Source organism: Arvicanthis niloticus, chromosome 13 (assembly GCF_011762505.2).
Source record: "Arvicanthis niloticus isolate mArvNil1 chromosome 13, mArvNil1.pat.X, whole genome shotgun sequence".
In the NCBI taxonomy this organism is placed as follows: Eukaryota; Metazoa; Chordata; class Mammalia; order Rodentia; family Muridae; genus Arvicanthis; species Arvicanthis niloticus.
The window spans coordinates 47,271,913-47,292,848 of record NC_047670.1 but is presented as its reverse complement, the minus strand read 5'-3'; the positions used below and the strand labels follow the sequence as shown (position 1 = coordinate 47,292,848).

General features: G+C 44.4%; 1 protein-coding gene across 5 annotated transcripts in view; it reads left to right on the top strand.

Annotated features, from left to right (window-relative positions):
- The window catches only part of Col22a1 (collagen type XXII alpha 1 chain), a 235,361-nt gene that overhangs the window by 117,881 nt on the left and 96,544 nt on the right, over positions 1 to 20,936 (top strand). For 4 of the 5 annotated variants that reach the window (XM_034516770.2, XM_076911443.1, XM_076911444.1 and 1 more), the window contains 13 exons: positions 1,024 to 1,077; positions 1,701 to 1,754; positions 4,091 to 4,144; positions 5,727 to 5,780; positions 8,873 to 8,917; positions 9,454 to 9,516; positions 9,936 to 9,989; positions 12,786 to 12,827; positions 16,314 to 16,346; positions 17,037 to 17,093; positions 17,350 to 17,403; positions 18,167 to 18,211; positions 20,109 to 20,162. In XM_034516770.2, coding sequence (XP_034372661.1) covers positions 1,024 to 1,077; positions 1,701 to 1,754; positions 4,091 to 4,144; positions 5,727 to 5,780; positions 8,873 to 8,917; positions 9,454 to 9,516; positions 9,936 to 9,989; positions 12,786 to 12,827; positions 16,314 to 16,346; positions 17,037 to 17,093; positions 17,350 to 17,403; positions 18,167 to 18,211; positions 20,109 to 20,162 — 663 coding nt within the window. The remainder of the gene's footprint in view (positions 1 to 1,023; positions 1,078 to 1,700; positions 1,755 to 4,090; positions 4,145 to 5,726; positions 5,781 to 8,872; positions 8,918 to 9,453; positions 9,517 to 9,935; positions 9,990 to 12,785; positions 12,828 to 16,313; positions 16,347 to 17,036; positions 17,094 to 17,349; positions 17,404 to 18,166; positions 18,212 to 20,108; positions 20,163 to 20,936) is intronic. The other variant, XM_076911446.1, reaches the window with a different exon arrangement.

The window sequence follows — 20,936 nt, the reverse complement described above, 5'->3', positions numbered from 1 at the left end:
TCCTGTCGGATTTACTTACTACTTTTCCCTGTCCTGTATTAACTTGGGAAATGCATGGAGTTTAATATAGTTGGAGTTCCAAATAATTGGAGTGTAACACAGCACTAGCTACACATACTCCTCTAGACTGTACACATAAATGCACATCCCTACTTCTCGTCAGGTTGGTCCCCATGGAGTAGGGATGTACAGGGGAGAGATCTTGATGAACCTAGGAAATCAACAGACGTAGCTTGAGACCCACAGTCTACTCTGTGATGCTGAGACTGATGTCATCTCTGGACCGTGATTGGTGGTGACCAAGTGTGCTCTGGGAGAGTCTTGTGAATGGGTGACTGCTGTATACATGTGTGTATGCATGTACATATGTGTATGGTCTCCTTAAATGTTCAAATGATTCAACCATACAGCACGATAGGTCATAAAGCAAGTTCACTCTAGTTTAGTTTCCAGTTTCTGTGATAAAACAACGACCCAAAACAACCTGTGGAGGAAAGAGTTCATTTGCCCTCTGTGTGTTATAGTCCATCCCTGAGTGAAGCCACTGAGGCAGACTTGGAAGGCAGGAGCTGAAGCTGAGATCACAGAGCTGCCTACTGGGTTGCTTTTCTTGGGCTCGCTCAGCTATCTTTCATATATAGGCTAGACCTACCTGCCCAAGGGTGGCATTGCTCTCACAGTGGGCTGGGCTTCCCACATTAATCATCAAGGTAATGCCCCTGGCAACCAGTCTGATAGAGGCAATTCTCCAGTTGAGGCTCCCTCTTCCCAGATGACCCTTGACTGTGCTAACTTGACAAACTAACCAACACACCAATAGGATATTTCTTGGTAATGTGCAACTTTCACTTCACATTTTTCACTTTATCATCTCTCTTCCTTTCCATATGAAATTAGCCGAGGCAGATGAAGCTGAAGTCTTCCCATACTGCCACTCCATCTACCCCTTTCTCAAACACTGGTTTGTAACATACCAGGTAGTGTCTCTGTATACTTTTATAACCACCCACTTTCTCTATACAGGGCCCACCTGGACCACCCGGTGTCCCAGGGCCCCCTGGACCTGGAGGACCCCCGGTAAGACTGGCTTGACTTTCTCTCAAAAGGAAGCTTGAATAACATTTTCAAGGGCAGGGGACAGCTTTCTATGCCCATGTCCAGAATAAAGCCACAGACAGGAAGACTCTGGATGCAGATGCCTCCAAGGTTCTGCACTCTCAGGTTCTTGGGTCCAGCACTTATAAGTGACAGAACACTTGTAAGTCAGCATAACACTTGGTATTTTCTTCTGACATGGTATGGGGGTGCGTCATGCTGGTCTGCTGTTCATGCATGCATAGAGTTTTGTAATCTGTTCTCACAAAACAATACTAAGGCCAGTGTTAGCATTCTTGTCTCTCATCCTTTAAAGATCATCTGGGAAACTGCCATAACAGGTTATGGGCAGGGTAGACCCAACAGTGTGCAGAGAAAGTATTCGGGCTTTGGTGGACATGGCAATGGTCTCTGCTGTAGAACAGATACACTGTGAGCTCATCAAACATAGATCTGGGGGCAATTCTGTGTTTTACAGTGGCTGGCAGTGAGTAGACACTCTGAAGTATTCTCCTTAGAGCCACAGACCTGAGTCTGTGCCAGGGATGGCATCACGACAAGACTAATCTCAAGTAGACTGACAGTTTTTATACTTTCCCTTTCAGGGTTTACCTGGAGAGCTCGGCTTCCCGGGAAAACCTGGGCCTGCTGGGCACACGGTGAGTTATTTCAGTTTTTCTGCTGCTTGTCCCTTATTGATGACATTTGTCCCATGTCAGGAGTAGCTAGGCATATGCTCTGGCCCCAGGGCTCTCTTGCAGAGCTAGTGATACCTTCTGAAGTCTCTTCCTTTACAGCAGATTGTGAGGTTGGTGCAGGCTGGTTCTCTCTTCTCTCCTGCTGTCTCCCAAGACTGCCTTCCACTGGCCCCGACCAACCTTGTTCTTGATTCCAAAGAAACATTCATGAAGTCCCTTCCACTAAAATGTCAGGGTCACTAAACCATTCTTATCTTTCCTGGCCTTGTTTCCCACCTATACATGGAGATGACCCTGGCATCTTAAGGGCTTTCTGGTTTCTTCTAAGCCAGAAGAATTAGCTAGCATTAATGTCACAAGAAAGCTATTCTGCTAAAGGTAGACATGTTACCTTGGCACATTGGTATAAGCTTCTTTAGACACACAAATGGAGTGGCCTTGGAACAGTCTGCCACCTTGAAACCAGGTTCTGACCTGATGTCCCCAAACCCCAGGGGCTGCTTTACGCAGGGGTTTGTTTATAACAAGCTTCTTGTTGGGACTGCCAAGGGTAAAGGCCAGGGTATGGATGGAGGTCTGGATGCTGCAGAACATGCAGCATGGAGCAACCCTCCACTCTATTTGGGTCACAGATCCCTCTGTGGACATAGATAAAAGACTCAGGACCCGAGGTGGATGCCAACCCATAACTGAAGCCCTGCTGCTCCTCAAAGGACACAAGCCATAAAGCCAGTGCTATAGTCCATGCTTAGGTGAATGCATGTGAACCTGGAGGAGCACCTGGTTAGTGCATAGTTCCTAGGAGACATTCCTTAGGCATAGTCACCAATTGTATTGTCACCATTGAGTATGTGGTGGCAGGGCTGTACAGCAGCTCAAACTCACTAATCTCTTCTGATGCAGTGCATTTATTTGAAAGTATTCTCATCAATTTGGGAAGGATGGCGTACACTTGTAATTCCAGGACTAGAGAGGCCAAGGCAGGAGAATTGCTGCAAGTTCTAAGTTATCCTGGGCTATGTAGACTCCGACTCAAATAGAACAGAAAACAAAGTGTTAGAATGACCATGAACAATGGTCTTCATACCATGGAGGGGTTATGGGGCCAACAGTTTTAAATTATATTACAGTTTTATCAAGATGAAGCTGTAGCTCAGCTCTGGCTTTGGACTTTGATCTTTCCTGGTCACTGTCATGATTTCGCTGAAACAAGTGGCTCCTTCTCCTGTGGCTATGATGGTCAGCAAACCTCTTCTGTGCAGGGGGAACAAGTTCCAACTCTGGGGGCATAGAGAGATAAGAGTCTTAAATCAGATGCAAAAAATTCTCATTTAGAAGAGCAAGCAAGAACATTTTTAAAAACTATGAAAATTTTAAGGTAGACATGTAGTGCATATGTATAATTCTAACATGTTATAGTCTGAGGCAGGAGGATTGCTATGAGTTCAAGGCTAGACTGGACTATATAAAGAATACCAGAACAGCTAGGGCTATATAGTAAGACCCCAGTCCTTTTATTAAAGAACACAACAAAAAATGACTTAATAGCACTAAGAGAGACCAATAAATAGCCCCTGAGGTAGTCTGTGAGGGGTTCTGTTTCCCATCAGTCCTCATGAGAGAGTGTGTGTGCTGAAGATATATGGCATAAGGCCCTAAGAAATGGGGGTGGCAATATAGCTTAGGTTTAGTATAGGGACTTGCAGCTGTATCCAAAAGGCTCTTCTCTGTGACCTCTGAGGCCATTCCATGCAGGGATTTGTTGTCTCTTCATCTGCATCCAGCATCTGAGATAGAATCTCAAGGTTGGGGTGGAGAATACAGCTTGATTCAGAAGGCACACTACGAAATTCCTCAGAAATAACAGGCAGCCATGATGGAGCCTGGGGATTAGCTTCTTTGAAGGACAAGAGGAGGTGAAGATCTTGGTTGGAAGGAAGACACATGAAGCCATGTGATTCAGTAAGGAGTTCAGGATCAATGTGGATGGTACTATCTCTGGGGCCTCTTGAGGCCAAGGTTAGGAATAGAGGCCCGTCTTTCCCCTTCATTCATCTGCATGTATAATACATGAGCCAGGGCACAGACCAGAGAGTAGTAACTGTGTCGTCCTGGTAAAATGTTAGGAAAGCCTGGCTGGCAGAGACTGATGCTTCTTGAAAAGAGAAACAGCTGGAAAGTAGATGAGGCCATGCACCCAAGTCTGGCTGTAGAATCATCTTCTATTCGGCATTTCCCTCAAGTCTTTGCTAAACATGCCTTTGTTTTCATTTTGTTTCTTTCCTCTCTTGGACCAGGGGACACCCGGAAAGGATGGGCTGAATGGGCCACCAGGCCTGCCTGGCTCCAAGGTGGGTACTCACAGGGTGCCATGAGTGTGAGAATCTGAAACTGGAGAGCAGAAGGAGATTCCTGGTTGCTGGGTTCCAAAATGAGTCAATTGCCTGGGCTTTGGACCAAGGCTTAGTTGAAATGGTTGGATTTACAAGGTCAGATGGAGCAGAGTTCTCCCAAAGCCACCCAGGAAGGCTCTGAATGTGTTACAGTCAATCTGAAGAGATAAATCAGTCCTGGGAGACTTCAGTTTTAAATAGTCTTCAGTGGGATCCATTAAAAGGGGCATTGACAGGGAGAATCAAAGGTTAGATTCTAGTACAAAACCAAATTCCCACATTAAATGCTTCAAGTGAGTAAATAGGCAATGGATAATATTTTTAAAAATTTAAAGAATTTAAAATTTTATTTTATGAGACTGAGAGTTTTGCCTGCATGTATGCCCATGCACCGTGTGTGCAGTCCCTCAGAGGTCAGAAGAGGCCGTTGTTAGTCCCTGTTTCCCGGGAACTGAAGCTATGGACTGACACATAGCTTCTGGGAACTCACTGAAGTCCTTTACAAAAGCAGCAATGCTCCTAACCACTGATCAACCTCTCTAGCCGTAGCAACGGACAGTCTAAACAAATAAAGTTTATTATTAAATTGTAATTGTACATTGGTCAGATGTGCCCTTGAAAAGCAGCTGTGGAAGAAAATTTTTAATATTTTGGTGAAATCTGTTGTTCTTTTCACTCAAAATAGACTCAGATTTTTTCATAAGAAAACATAGAAGTGTGGATATAGATCTATTTATAGTCATTTTATTTGCTTATTCTTATTGGACAGAGCGATGGCTTTCAGAAAGGCCCTTCTGTTCAGGTTGACCATGGGCTTTGGCTAAGATCAACCCTCCCCTTTCCCTTCTTCTTGTTAGTTACTCCCATCCCTTCCTCCAGCCCCTCATCTACCTCTATTCCATACACACACTCTTGACTTTATGCGTTTATAGAAAATCTAGGTGCCACAAATGAAGGGAAACTTATCTTGTCTTTCTTAATCTGACCTATTTCATTTAATATGATGATATGAAACTGCATCTATTTCTTTTCAACAAATGGCATTGTTTCATTCTTCTTTATGGCCGAATAAAATTCACACACACACACACACACACACACACACACACACACACACATTTTTTTCACGTGTTCTTGCTTCCATTTCATCTGTTGACAAGCACCTAAGCCAATTCCATAATTTAACTATTGTGCAGTATCTCTGTAGTATGTTGATTTAGAATCCTAGGGTTACACTATTTAAGGCCATTTATGTAAATACTATTTACTCCCTTCTCTGGCTAATCAAGTACTTTGTATTTTCAAATCAAAGGATATTCTCACATTGTGCCTAGTCCAAATCTCTCAGTAGGAAAGAGATGCCATTTTTACTCAATCACGTTTTGAGGAACAGAGCAGGGGAATATGGGATGTAGGAGGATGAGAATTCAGAACCATCTCTACACAGGTGGCCCTGTTCCAGACCTATCCACAGCCAGCAGTAGGTGTGTTCAACCAAGTGTGGTCCTTTTTGTGTTGACTCTGCATTATCTTCCCACAGGGAGAACCAGGGGACCCTGGCGAAAGTGGCGTGCCTGGACTGCCAGGACCTCGGGTATGACGCTCCCCATTCCTGTTGTCTCTGTGTCTCCAGATAGGGTTGTGTGACTGTGTGTGTACCGTCTAGGGGTCTCAAAGGAAGCATCATAAAGATAATTGGAAAAGGGCTAGATAGCAGGGTTGGCAGATCCATGGGGCTCCATCATGATACCCTGAATCTGTTCAGATCAGAGCCAAGATCATCTCCTAGGGGATGATGTGGTCCTGCTAGGGAGACCTGCTGCATAGGGGAAGCTCCAAGGAAAGCTGAAGACCCGAGGAAAAGATAACACATCCACTGACTAGTCTGTCCTGCCAGGGAGTGAGCAAGGGGATAGAGATATTTCTCATTTCCTCCTCCTCTTACTCTCTCCTGGTATTTTTGTCTTTCTTCCCTTACCTTTTCTTCCCAAGACTTCTGATGTCTGATCCCTTCTTAAATGCAGTGACAGAGAAATCCTGCTGGGACAGTCTGCAAATTCATTACCTACTGGGCTTCTAGCAAGTGGGGCAGCATGAAAATTGGGTAGAGAAGCAGGCTCCTCACCCTGTGATTGACAGGACACTGCCATGGATGTATACAGTCTAGTGCCTTGTGTCAGTGGCTCTCCTTACATGCTCATGAGTTCCTCACTGTGGACTTTCCTGATGGGGACAGAGAATTACAGGATCATGTTTCTCCGAGCCATCAATTCAAGATCCCAGCATAGCCAGGACTCAGAATAACCAACACAAAAGAGAGGAGAGCTAGACCCTGGTGTGCATTTACAAATAATGCCAACTTTGGGTTCTGAAGGACTTTGTAGCCAGTCTGACTGTGTCAGGAAAGCTCACCCTCCACCTGCTATCTGCTTTACTCCTGTTCCACCATGTGTGGGTTAAGAACAGTGTCTGTCTCTCTCTCAGCTCAATAGTGGCCCCTCCTGTCCACTGTCAGGGAACAGTGTGGATCTTAAATTAGAACTTGTATCGTGGAGGGACTTAATAAGTCAGTCCTATTAGAGTACAGAATGGACTGAACTGTCCAAATTAGCTGCTATTAACAGGGAGTGAGGCAGTCGAAGGCCTATCAGGTCACCTCATCACCTCATTTGATAGCCAGCGATCAAGTTCAATCTATACTTCAGTAGCCTTCAGAGTTTCCAGCCACACTCAGCTTGTTCTTCCTCAGCACCTAGGAAGGAGTTCACACAACAGATGAGTCCATGCCAGCTGAACTCAGGGGAAAACTTCAGTGGTGAACAATTTGCACAGCTCTGTCTAGGGAGGTTCTTATGAGATGTGCTATAAACCTGGGAGTGTTGATGTGTACTCTAGGATGCACAGAGAATTCCAGAGTGTGCTAACTCCATATGACAGAAGATCCATGAGCTTCCATCATGATATCCTTCATCAGGATTCCTTCAAGACAGGAGAGACCAGTGGGCTTTCCCAAGCCATTATTAGTAAGGACACTAATCCCGCCGAGGGAAAATTTACCCCCATGCCTGACTACCTCCCAAAGGCCCCACTCCATAGTAACTCTTTGGAGATTATGTCTTAACATATTTTTTTAGGAGAAGCATTAAGACCATAGAAGAAACTGTGAATCATTTCATGGAACCAGAGCTACAGGCTAAGATGGATGTGTACACTAAACATACATTTAGTTTCTCTGTCTCCACTATGTTCCTTTTTTTTCTTTCCTTTCTATTTCCCATATCTCCCTCCTCCTTTCCCACAATCTCTTCCTTGCCTTTTTGTCTGACAATCAATACTGCTATTGGCCTTCACAACCAGTTGACTTGGCACAGCTCTGGGAAAAATCCATACCACCAACTGGCTCAGTCTTTCCTTCATGTGTCTGCTCATCAGAAAACCATACTTCTTATGGATAGCTATACTAAATCTTTTGCTAAATATTGTATCAGATATTAAACGTATATTTCCTGTGAAGGACTAGTGATTTTTTTTCATACATACAGTTAGAAATTATCGTGCCATGCACCTGTTCTAGCAAGGGCCTTGTGATATAGCAGCTGATAGCCTTGGAATGGGGTTCTGATCCAGTCTCCCATGTCAGTTTGATGACACAAAGTGGGAGAAATCTGTTCTTTGGTATGCTGTGACAAAATTCTTCAGGCTTGGTAATTTAGAAACAACAGAAATTTATTGTTCCCAGTTCTGGAGGCAGCAAAGTTCAAGGTGCATGTGGTGGTCGATTTGGAATGCAAGATACTTTCTGCTTTGTAGATTATCTGTATATCTTTAGATGTTATGGTGGCACCAGAGGTAGAGGAGAAGATGGACACTTTCCAGGAGAGCAGCCTTCAAGACAGGAGAGACCTGTGGGATCTCCCAAGCCCTTTTTTAGTAAAGACACTAATCCCATTCAGGATGAATCTACCCCCATGCCTGACTATCTCCCAAAGACCCCACGCCATTAGTAACTCTTTGAAGGTTATGCCTTGACATAATTTTTTAGGAGAAGCATTAAGACCACAGCAGAAACTTCATAAGTGAGAATGAAACAAGGGATAAGAACTGGTGTGAACCTCTCTAGGACATGCTTTCTCCTAGAAGCCTGGGTACATAGCATCATCTCTTAGGACACTCTCCCATTGCAACATTAGCAAGAAGGAGAATTTAAACTCTTCAGTGCTTGTAAGCACAGGGGACTGCCTGATTTTTATGAAAAGGAAGAATAACCAGGAAGCCTGAGTCATAGGGACACATTCTGTACCAGCTTCTCCTCCATTGTTGAGCCCAGAGTGGGGTTTTGGAATTTCTGATAAGTCCTGAGATCTGGTTTGGGATGCATCCAAAAGTTCTAGGTTCGGCTCCATGTTGTTTTAAATTGCAGATGTTTAGTCATGAAGAGCAGATGCAGCATGCACCACTCTTTTGGGGGAAGCAGAAGACAGTATGGGAGAGTGTAGAATTCCTTTCTGTAGAAATAAAGAACACTTAGGCTTCATGCTTCAGGGTCACGGGCCCTAATGTCTCATTTTGAGAGAGCAAAGAGCCATGGCTGGCAGGTACTGAGGATGTGTGGGTTGAACTGTTGAGTGACAGCCATGTTTGAAGGTATATATAGAAGATAGTAGAACTTTGTTACTCTGTCTACAGGGTGAAGTTGGGGAGCAGGGCCTTGCAGGTCATCCTGGTGAGAAGGTTAGTGTGCTCATATTTTTATTTATTGTTTAATTCTTTAGTTAACGAATCATCATCATACATCATGTCCCAGATAAGCGTTATGAAGTATCATGAAGAATCATGCCTTTTGAAAGTTCATTACATTTATTTCATGCCTTAGTTTGTTTAATAGTTTTAAGCATGTCTTAGGCATCAGTAGTTGTGCCAAGCATTAGCATTAGAGCCCATTGAGGAACCCAAAGAAACTGGGCATAAGAACAATTTAACAGTGTAGTGAAGAAGGCGTGCCATCCTAAAGAGGGGGTTAGGGATGTCAGGAAAGATGCTAAAGGGTGAACACTGTAGCTGAGTCCTAAAAGGATAGAGAAGTTAGGTACCTAGAGAGGTAGGATGAGGGTTCCTGAAAGAGGAAATGACCTAATCAGGAAGGAGCGTAGGGAACTACTTCCCATGTGACTAAGCTTGAAATCTATGAGGGAATGAAAAGCATGTGACCTAGGACCCCTCTCATGGGGAAACCCTCCCACCAGTACTTACTGGGTTTGTTCTCATAGGGAGAAGTTGGCCTTCCAGGTGCTCCAGGCTTCCCAGGAGTACGTGGAGAGAAAGGAGACCAGGTAAGTGGGACTGCTTCTTAACACCAGGGCCAATGTGTCTGTGCCCAAGGAAAAGAATATTTTCTGAAGTCTTCCTCCCTTCGAATGAGGTGATGACTTTGACTATGAGACTAGAGTAACTCTCAGTGTTGAGGGGTGAAAAAGATCAGAGTCTAGAGTCCTTAAGCAGGGATGAAAGGACACTGACTAAGAGACACCTCTGAGAAGAGCTGGCATCTTCAGAGAAAACAGGCTGTGAGGCACCAAAGCAGGAGTCAGCTGCTTCTAGAGCCTCCTTGGAGTTAGGTTTCACTGTGGCCGTCCTGCAGAGGAGGCAAGAACAAGCACAGGTGTGATGCACATTCCTGTCACACAACACCGAAGTGCCCTTACTCCGAGAGGCAGAGGTTCTAATGCTTTTTATATATTCTTTACTTTAGGGAGAAAAAGGTGAACTGGGACTTCCAGGACTGAAGGGTGCTCAAGGAGAGAAGGTAAGAGCTGCCTGCAGTCACCCTCATCACCAAATGTCCTAGCTGCTTTCCAGAGAGAGGGTGGAGGGCAGGAGGGAGGAAGGGAAGGAGGGAAAAAGAAGGGGGAGAGGGAGAAAGAGAAAGGGAGGGAGATAGAGGACAGGAGAGAAGAAGAGAGGGGAAGAGGAAAGGGGCGAGGGAGGAGAAGGAGGGTGAGTTTTACAGGATATATTTGTGTTGCTCCAAAGCATGTTTCTAAGTAATCCTCACACAGGGTAGCATCTGTCTTAAGGGTCTGTCAATACTGACATGTTTTTTGTTTTCTTCCAGAAAGCCTCTGGCTAGATAGTAATCTTATCATCTTTGAGTTAGTTTAAACGGTTATTTCTTCTCCATCTGCCAGGGTAGAGCCCAGAGCCCATGCTCTGACCAGTTCACAAAGTCCTGCAGATTCAGTTCCTAGTGTCATAAGCTTCTGGTTATGAGAGAAGGGGATTCATCCTTATTGGCCCCCATGATACCTGACCAGCTTCTTCACAGTAGACTCACAGAGTGTTGACACATAGTACTGATTCCTTGGTTCCAGGGGCCAATCATCCCCAGAGGCTCAGGGGCTCAGAGCTCCTTCTTCCTGAAAGGTGTCTGCTCTGACATTTCACTTTCCACACTCTGGTTCTCAATAAATCAATAAATCAAGATGTGTTTCAAATACTTAGTAGAAGCATCAGATGGAAACACCATCATGGGTAGGTTAGAGCAAAGTGGGGGAAACCTTTGTTATAGGCCGCAGATGCTCTGTGATGACACAGTTAGCTTTGGTGGTAGCGGAAGCTACTGATATACTAACACATTGCAAAAGTTTACCCAATAGTCACATGGATATTAGACCCAGGTGGGAGAGGAACGGCTCCTGCAACATCCCAGCCTCTACAGTCTTTTAGTTCTAATCCATTAATCAGCTGTGGATGGTTCCAGAAAGGGTGCTTGCTACTTCTTTCCAGGAACTTTTGTTCAGACTTGGATTCTCAGAGTTGCAATTTCTAATAGAGATACTCTTTTTCCAGAATGCAGAGGCGTGGGGAGGCTGCAAAGCTGTACTTGTTTTGTCAGAATTATAGGCAGGCTTCTAAAGATTCTCGGTCATGTTAGGCTCCCCTCAAGTTTCAGATAATAATAAATCCAGAACAAGACACTAATGCAAGGCTGCCTTCTTCTGACTGGACTTGGCAAGTCCCTGACTCAGCTTTGCCCTCCACTGTTTTTGCCCTATAACTCGCACCTTGGAATTGGGAATGGTAATTCTTCCTGCTTGTCAAGGACAACTGAGAGATGAAAACCCCCAGAGAAACAGGATTTGAATCCAGACCTATCAATGAAAACCTTATTCCAAATCCATTGCTTTCTAAAGTTAAGCCTCATACTCAAAGTTGGAGAGTCTCCCTCCCACCACCTGCCTACTGGCGGCCATTCTTCCTGCACCGCTCTGGGGATAGACAAGGAGACCGTTGTCAAGGCATCCTGTGTCCTCTGCTTTAGACACCTCTTTCTGTGTCTTTTCATGTTGCACCTATTTGTCTGTTTGTCCACACCCCTTCTAGGAAGCACTGGGTTTTGATCCCTTGGCTTTGTTAATGGCAAGGAGATGGGGTAGGTATGATGGTCTCTAGAGTGCTTGAGCATGGGACCTACCCTGCCAGGAAGGAGACAGAGTCAGTCACACCATGACTCTGATGGCACTTCTCCTGGAACTTCTGTTATGTCAGACCAAATGAAAAAGCTGGATTCTGAGTGGGAATCCAGGTGCCTGCCTGCCTGCCTGTCTGTCTGTCTGTCTGTCTGTGTATGTTTGTACATCTGGACTGAGGCTTTTGTGTCTCACTGTCTCTATTGTTGAAGCAAAGAGGAAATCATGTAACCAATAATAAGTCAGACTTAGGAAGGCAATTAACACATACTTCCTCTCATATGTGGCATTTTTAAAAATGTGTGTATATGTATGGCACATATATGAGAATATAAATATATATGGGACATTAAAATAACAGTGTGGAATTTGGACAAGGAAGGGAACTCCCAAGCGGTATGGGATGCAGGAACAAAGTACAACATACATTATATAATTATATAAACATGTCATTACGAAAGCTATCATTTTGTATATAAAATATAAAAATACTGTATGGACCTACCCACAGAGGTAAATCCATTCATACACATGAGATACATAACTTAGAATGTGCTATGTAACAGAAGAAACAAGGCAAAGGTAACTCTACCGTTTTAGTGCTTGTGATATGGTAGAAGCAGGTTTCAAGTTCAGCTGAATCAGATGCCACACTTGTGCTGTGCATGAGAACAATCCTGGTATGTGTGGGTAGATGAGCACAGCTTGCCTCTCTAGGGACAGCACAGCTCTGGGGGTCTCTCTAAGGGGACTAGACTTTGGTATGGCCATTAAGCTAAAGAATATGTGTGGGAACATCTGCTGTAACTGGCTTTGATGACAGCAATTGGAACAACTTCAGAATCCTCTTTGTTATTACAAAATGCTGAAATGGTACATGGTACTTAAATAATAACCTGTAGATAAACACACCAGTCTAGAAACTTTAAAAATACATGCCTGAGATACTGTATAATTTAGCATATAAATTATGTGTGTGTCCCCCAGCTACAATCTATTGAAGTATGAGCAGGGAGGGTGGTCTACTTTTCTGGGGGGGGGGGATGTTGTTATAGACCTTTTCTACCATCAGCAGAATTGACCTGATTAAGATTATATATATATATATATAAATTTGTTTTCATTTCTTCTAGGGTGAGGTTGGTCCAGCAGGTCCCCCTGGCTTACCTGGAACTGTAAGTTACTCTGATTCTAATCTCATCTTCTCTGAATTTCTAAGGCAATGGGATTCACACACACACACACACACACACACACACACACACACACACACACCCACACACATACCAGTTATTAATATGCTATCATTAATTCATTAGCTGGACCAACTCTTAGTTCTTCTAGTGAAGAGAAGCCCTGTGCTTATTTTATTCACTTATTCAACAAAGGCACAATTATAATTTGTCAGAATATATCATAGACACTGAGAGTACATCTCTACCTATTATTTACAGGGACTCTGAGACAAGAATCTGGAGATGAGAAAACAGGCATCCTCAGTGTTTAGGGATTTTTGAGGCTATCTGATGACAGTCAGCTTTTCAGTTGTGGACTGTGAGATATTCCAATAAATTTTTGTCTAATTGTGGGTAGGATGTTAGATAAGTTAAGGCAGTGAATGGCGATTGGTTGTGAAGGGAGGGAAGATAGCCCAAGACAGCATGGTGCTATGTTGACAATATTTCACTTTTCCATGATTACAAATCAGAACCTTATAGCATATTTAGCATGGATGTAGTTTTTGTCTGGGATCTTTAGTATATAATAATAAATATAAAATGTCCACTTTCCTTATCAGGTATCTTATTCCAGATAATTCTGCAATGGGTCTAGTTTTGGAATGATTATTTTGTGGTTCTGTTTGGGCAGTTGACAGAGACATTGCTCATGGATCTGTTTGAAAATTCTAATGGGACTGGAGATAAATTCCCTCTCTGGACAGCGCCAGGTTTTACCTTTTTCCTTTTATCAACACCAGTTTTCTGGGACAAATAAAATTCCCTCAGGGGTTTGTTTCAGTAGTCTGATAGGGAGGACACCAGTATCTTTCTTTAAAATACACTCTTTCCTACGAGGATGGTTGTATTTATCTAAAAACTGTATGTAAGTGTGCACATTGTAGTGTTGCTTATATTGATAAAAATCCAATTTTATACAACACACACATATTCATTCACAAACACATACCCATACATATGCTCACATACTCATACTTATTCATCCCCACATACACACATAGTACATACATAACACACACGTACACACATGCATATAAGAATACTCGTACATACATACATATGCATACACATACACACACTTTGTAGAGTCTTGAAATTTTATGGACGAACACACTAAATAGAACATGCTAAGGAGGAAAAATTAATTTGCGGATCATTGGGAACAAAGTCTTCCACCTTCTGTGTGGGTGTCAGGTCCTGAGTCTACATTATTCAGATGTCTCCGTCCTTTGGTTTCTTTATCCATACAACAGGACAGAGGCAGATCACCCCCTGTCACCAGACAGTGAAATCATCTCTCGACACATATGATTAACTGGCAACAATGAAGCTCAGATTTACTGTTACTATACTTTGTGCACAGAATTATGCATTTTCGTATTTTCAGAGCTCTATGTAAACACTAACATGGGCTCTATTGGGCTGAACCGAGACAGCGGTCTAACTGGGAGAAGTCTGGAGCTAGGGATTTTCGGGGAAAGAGAGGAAGCCACATTTTACCTTTTATGTGAATCACCAGTTTCTCCCACTGCTTATTCTGTCCCTTGGGCTTTCGCTCTGGGCCAACTGCTAGCAGCCTTCTGACTTCACAGAGAACTTCTAGTCTCTTCAGGGAAGGAAATTGAAGGTGTACAAATACAAAGACAAGTCAAATCATAACTATTTGGAGATAATATATTTTACACAAAACATTCCAAAGCTTCCACTAGAACTTTCTAAAAATAATCAACACCCTCAGCAAAGTGGTGGAATTAAAAAATCAAGCTACAAAAGCCTATTTATTGACAATAAGCATGCTAAGAGGGAAATTATGGGCATGTTCCAGTCACAGAAGTCTAAATTTATCTAGGAACAAACCTAATTAAGGAGGTGAAGGACCTCTACAATTAAACATTAGGCCTTTGAAGAGAGGGATGGAGGAAGACACAGAAAGACCTCCCAGGCTCAGGGACTTAGAATTAATATTGCTTGATCTTCTACCATTCTACATATTCAATGTACTCCCTATAAAAAGTTGCATGTTCTTCACAGAAATAAAATAGAAAACCTGAAATTCACATGGACACAAAAAAGACCACAGATAGTTAAAGAAGCCCCGAGTAAGATGAATAGTGCTGGCGGGGTCACCATTCCAGATATCAAGCTCTAGTAATAAAAACAGCATGATGCTGGCACAGACCCAGACATGTAGATGAGTAGAATCAAACAGAAGCTCCAAGAATAGGAATACACTCTAATCCCCCCCACTGCACACACACAATGCCATCCACGAACATCCAGTATAGTTGATGTGCATATCAAGGGGACTCAGGTGATCTAATTTATATGTGAGTACAAGAAGAAGAAGGGGCATTTATGGAGACAACCAGAGGACTCCTGAAGGCTGGGCCACAGTTAAAGGGGAGCAGTGTTCCAGGCACAAGGAATAGCATATGTGAAAGCACTGAGATCAGACAAAGCAGAAGCTCAGTGCAGCCTGGGTCGTGGGAAGGCTAGAGGGTCACAGAGGTTCATGATGGTCTCCACTGGCCTCTCCATGAGTCAGTGACTGGGCTCCCTTGTTAGTCTCTTCACCATTGTCCCTGGCTATCACAAGTCAGGTGATAATACTGGGGAAAGATAGATACCTGAATTCAGTGTCCTAGGCCGCCTTCCAGTTGCCTGCATGGGGTATTCCATTTTGGCTTCCAGTAGGTTTTATCTGCCTCTTTCTGATGAGGGCGGAGAAGCTACTAGAAGATATCTGGAGTCACGGAAGGTTTGGGATCACGGATCATGTAAATCTATGGAGTGCACATCCCATCATTAATGTATGAGTACATGCAGACCGCTTAAAGAAAGCTGGCTGTTGGGCCAATTCAATGATAATAAAGGACACGTAAAACTAGACACACATATACGTCCAGTACCTGGAAGGTAGAGAGGCAGAAGGCTTAGGAATTCAAAATCATCTTTGACTATTTCAAAAGTTTGAAGCCGGCTTTGAGAGACATGAGATTCTTCCTGAAAAGCACAAGTCAAATAAGATACTTTTCTTTGGTGAGGGTGGCCACTCACCCTTAGTAGGTTGCCTGTGCTCTAGTGGATAATTCTATGCAATGTACATATGGGAAGCATCAATAATAATACTCTGTGGGTCATTAATAAAAGAGGACATGAGGCTGAGAGGGAGGAATGTAACGTTGAGAGCATCTGGGGATAATTGGTTGGAAGGAGTGGGAAATGGATATGATTAAAATACATGGTACACACACACACACACACACACAGAGTTTTTTTAAAAATATACTAACACCTTCCACAAAAGACAAATATAAAAAAGCATTTCAAGTCTCTGCTCTTTGGTTTGGCAGGATTTTAAAAATGAAACAGAAGGCTCCTTTGATTCCGAGATTTCTAACTTGTGTGGTTTTTCCTTTTCAGCCGTCAGTGTTCACACCACACCCAAGAATGCCAGTAAGTAGCAGTGGGCTCTGTGCAGCCTGTGGCCTCAGCTCATCTGGTGATGCTGCGGGGCAGCCGTTGAGGTTCACTTCTCAGCCCTTCATGCTGGTTAGGCAGCCTCAGGGGATTCTAGAGCTTGTCCTGGAAAACAGTAGGGGACAATTTATTGCAAGAAACTGGTTCTCATGGTGGGTGGATATTCTAGGGCCATCAAGAGCGAAGGCTGTTCCTCTCTGTGCAGAGTTTAATTTATTATGTCCAGAGCTGCTGGTTTCTGTGAGAGTAGAGATACCCGAGCTGCCAGAACAGTCTCTGTCAAGGTTGGAGCAAAAAGACCAAAGATGGGAAGACTTCAAGCTCTCAGTCCACCAAACTGGTTGCCTCATAGAGACAATTTCCACAATATTCCATTCAGCCTGCTAAGAAAATGAAGTTTCCCGCACACACTGAAACACTTGATAGAAAGATGGATGATTTCCACAGCCAGTTTGGGGTTCTGTTTCCCTGAAGAAAAACCTCTCACTCTTAGCTTTGAACAAGGATCATTCTGAGCCTTCAATCCAGCCTACAGGAACAACCTTGGATATGGTCACCAGAGGAATGGGGGTGGTCTTGTGTCAGTGCTGAGAGGTGGAGCTGATGTGCTAGAAAGCAGGAGCTGGGGTCATTCTTGAGTTACATGTACCATATGCTTCTATCCAGCAGGGAGAGCAAGGGCCCAAAGGTGAAAAGGGTGATCCTGGCGAGCCTGGAGCCCTGGTGAGTACACACACCCTGGACACTGCTCACCATTCCCCAAGTTTGCTGAAGACTGGGAAATCCATGCCTGTCAGGCTCTAGGTCTTAACCCTACTGGCCACTCTACATACTGAAGGAATTAGTGAATAGAATGTAGTCTGTTTTAATCCTTTGGACTTTGGTGTTACGGCTTTTGTGGATCTCAGATTATAACCATTACACATACCCAAACCTGGCTCCATCTTCTAGTTCGTTGGACAGTTTTCTTTCATTGCAGGGGCCACAGGGCCATCCTGGAGAATTGGGTCCTCGGGGACCCATTGGACCTCCGGTAAGAGAGCCCTTTCTCCACTTGTTACTTTCTGGACCATGCCACCCCATCATGCCTTGTCCACCAGCTTCCTAGTTAACATTTTCTGAATTCTTACTAGGGCAGGAGATATGGAGGATGGGCTAAGGTAGAACTAAGATTCCCAGCACCTTAAAAAACTGAGCCCCCAAAGCAACGCCCTGGAATAGTCTCTGGCGTCTTGGTTGTCCCTGCCTTTCCACTAAAGGGCTTCTTGTGGCTGAGGAGAGTTCCCTTAGACTCAGCATGTCCTTGAAAGAGGCTTCCCAGGAGGCAGAATTTTTCTTGGTGTCCAATGCATTTTCAGATGTAGGAACCTGGCTTCCCTCCCCAGTAATTGATGGGCAAGTAGGTTAAGAAGACGTCCGGTACATATTAGCATCTTTATTTTATTTTTCAGGAATGGTTTGGGCTGAGAGGATGTTTCAGTTATTTGAAAGAGGAAGGAAAGGGACTCTCTATAGTTGGCAAGAGCCTATTAGTGGTTTAAAACCCTTGAGGTCAAGGTTGCCCAACTCTCTGCCTCATTTACGTAATGAGTTAATGATAATAAGTGGATGACTTTACGGATAGTGATGAGGATGTGCAGGGTCAGTGATGGAGGCTTCCCTGCATCCAACAGAGCCTGGTTTCTGCCCCATCCTTTTTTGTTCTGATGAGTCAGGTTTGAGCAGCAGATTAACACTATCTATGACCTCAGGCCTCTGACCTACCTCCTTTGTTCTCTTTTACACGGGGTACCAAGGGGCATGATGGTGCACAAGGACCTCCCGGAGCAGCTGGAAACCCTGTGAGTCCTGCCTTGCCTGACATCTGGGGACTTCCTAGCAGGGGTGGCCAAGATGAACATCTTTTCCCTGTCTCACAATTCTGAACCAACTGGGATGTGGCAAAGAAAGCAAATCGACGTTGATGGGGCTGTCCAGGCCCAGGGGCCATTTGAACCTGAAGCATAACGGAAGATGCCCTCATCTCTATTGTGTTCCAGCAGGCCTGGACTTTGTCCATGTGTCCAGCCCTCCTGAGATAAATTCCCTCCTGTACAAACATGGATGCTACAAAGACAATCCTAGTGTTAACCCAGGTGGTACCTGTGTGCCCAGCAGTAAGAGAAATATTTAGTGTGTAGAGGACACACAAAGGACCTTCGATGCACAAAGAGGACCACTCCCAGATGTTTGCTATTCTGAGGACTGGGCCTGGTTTCTGATCCAGAAACCACTAATTTCACAACTATTTCTCTCTTTCTCCATTTTTCTTTTTGTGTCTCTGTGCCTCTTTCTGTCTTTGTTTTCTCTATGTCTGTCTCTCTCTCTCTATATATATGTCTCTGTCTCTCACACAGACCCTCAAACACAAAGTGGCAGACAAGGCATTGATTGTAAAGATAGATATTTTCCAGCAGGCACTTTCTGAGCTCTTAGGCTGCTGTTCCTGTCTCTCCTGGCCACAGAGTATGTTTAATCTCAGAACGTTTCACTAGGACTGCATGGCCAAAGCTGGAGAGCTCAGGGATCTCCACGGCACTAAATGGATGCAGAGCCAGACTGACCTGCCTGGTCTCCCACGAGTGATGGCCAGTTAATAAGAGGAGCATCAATGTCCTGTCTAGTCCTTGAACTACAGACCAAATTCACTGTCCAAAATATAATTACATGACTAGGCTATCTGTAACTGTGGCTTACCAGTGATGGGGTCAGCCATGAATGGAGGTTAGTGCTAATGACACAGAAGGGGTAGAGACAGGTATTCCCTTAGCAAAGACAACCTGGCCTGTTCTCAGCCTGGGTAGAGTTTAGAAAGGAGGCTAGGAGTGTGCTCTGTGATTTCTGACCGGAAGGACACATGATCTGTGAGCGTGAACCTAAGCAGTTTCCAGTTCTCACTCCAAGGCGCTGACCCTCCTGAAATGCCCTCATCAAAACCAGTCTCGCAGAGGCCATGACCTGTCATCAAGTTCTAATTAAAATCCACTTCAGGAAGCAATCACTGACCATCCAATCAGGCACACACATGTCATGTGCCTACAGGCACACGCGTCCGCAGTCACACCCCTCTTCTGCTCTCTCCCCAGGTGCCCTTGCTCTGTGAATGGCGCCAGCGTCTTTAGCGTGGCACTGCCTTAAAGCGGTCTTTCCAGAGTCATGCAGCCCCGTGATTACCTTACCCCTTCCCCTCCCCCTCTCCAGAAGTTCCTTTCTGTCCATCTCCCTGTCAGCCACTGCCCAACCCTTAACACTGGTGCGTTTCGAAAGGCTTGTCCAGGGCTGTTTAACACCTCAGTGTGCCAGGAGCCTTTTCTTCATAACTCAATGCTGAACAAGTCCATTCTCTATTTCTATGCATAAGATCAAGGTTGATGGTCACCCAAACTCCTTAGGCATGACGAGTGGCTTTATTCTCTGCCCGCTCTTGCCATCCACACTTCCCACCCCAGTGCCTGGGATTGAGGAACTGTGAGAGTCTTCCTGTCTGTGGTTCCTTCTACCCCCAAGTCCATTCATGCGAGTCTCACTGGGGGTCGGGGATACTATACTCCACTGAAGAGCAGGTTCCTAGTGTCCATTTAGAAGCTGTTCCAGCAGTTCAGGGTGAACTCAATGTGAGACATGTATGGAGAGCGGGTGGGTTTAGTTATTTCTAGCCAATACATTTTTGATTTTCTCAATTGCTCCATCTCTGTTTAGGGTGCTCCAGGACCCGCAGGACCCCCTGGTCTCAGTGGCCCCCCAGGAAGTCTGGTGAGTATTGTGAAGAGAGCAAGCATGCCGGTGTGGGTTGTAGTCCTTCAGTGTCTGCCTCTGTTCACTCCCATCTCCTCCTTCCCGCCCACACAGAGCTCTGGGCAGCACTGTCAACAGTGTGTTACAGGTGAGGGCTACCCAGATGGAAGATTACCAACCCAAGGTTCTAGGCAACATGTCAGCTGCCTGGGTTGTAGATAAACTTGGTGCGACAGAGAGGCTGTACATTTCACTGATGTTGGAATCAACATCACAGCTTGTCTTCAAAGAAGTGAATCTTGACATAAAGGTCCCAATGGATGGTAGATACATGGGTTCTAACCCAGACTTCCCAACAACTGGCACTGAGGACTTGGTCACCCATTTCTAAGCTTTTTCATCTGAAGAAATGAGGCACGGTTAGGCCAGCGTATCTTAAGGTTCCTCACCACCTGCTGAAGTTCCTCCTTCCCCTCTCCTAAGTGGAGACCCGAGATATCTTTTAATGGACTAGTTTTATGCTTCAACATAAGCTTTGATTTAGACTTTACTGACTTTTCAATATGACATACAGTGGCATTTGGTCACAGGCTATAGGGAACATTTCCTCTGCAATAGATTAGGCCATGTAAAAGTAAATTTTATTCGCCTGGTATAACTGACTTCTTCAAGGATTACTGCCTCAGTCTGCTCACCTAGGCCTAGTCCTGGAAGCTTCTAGCATCCATACAGTCTTATCTAGGCCTAGAATATTTTCAGCCTCTGAGATTTACTGCTGAATAAGCTCACCCT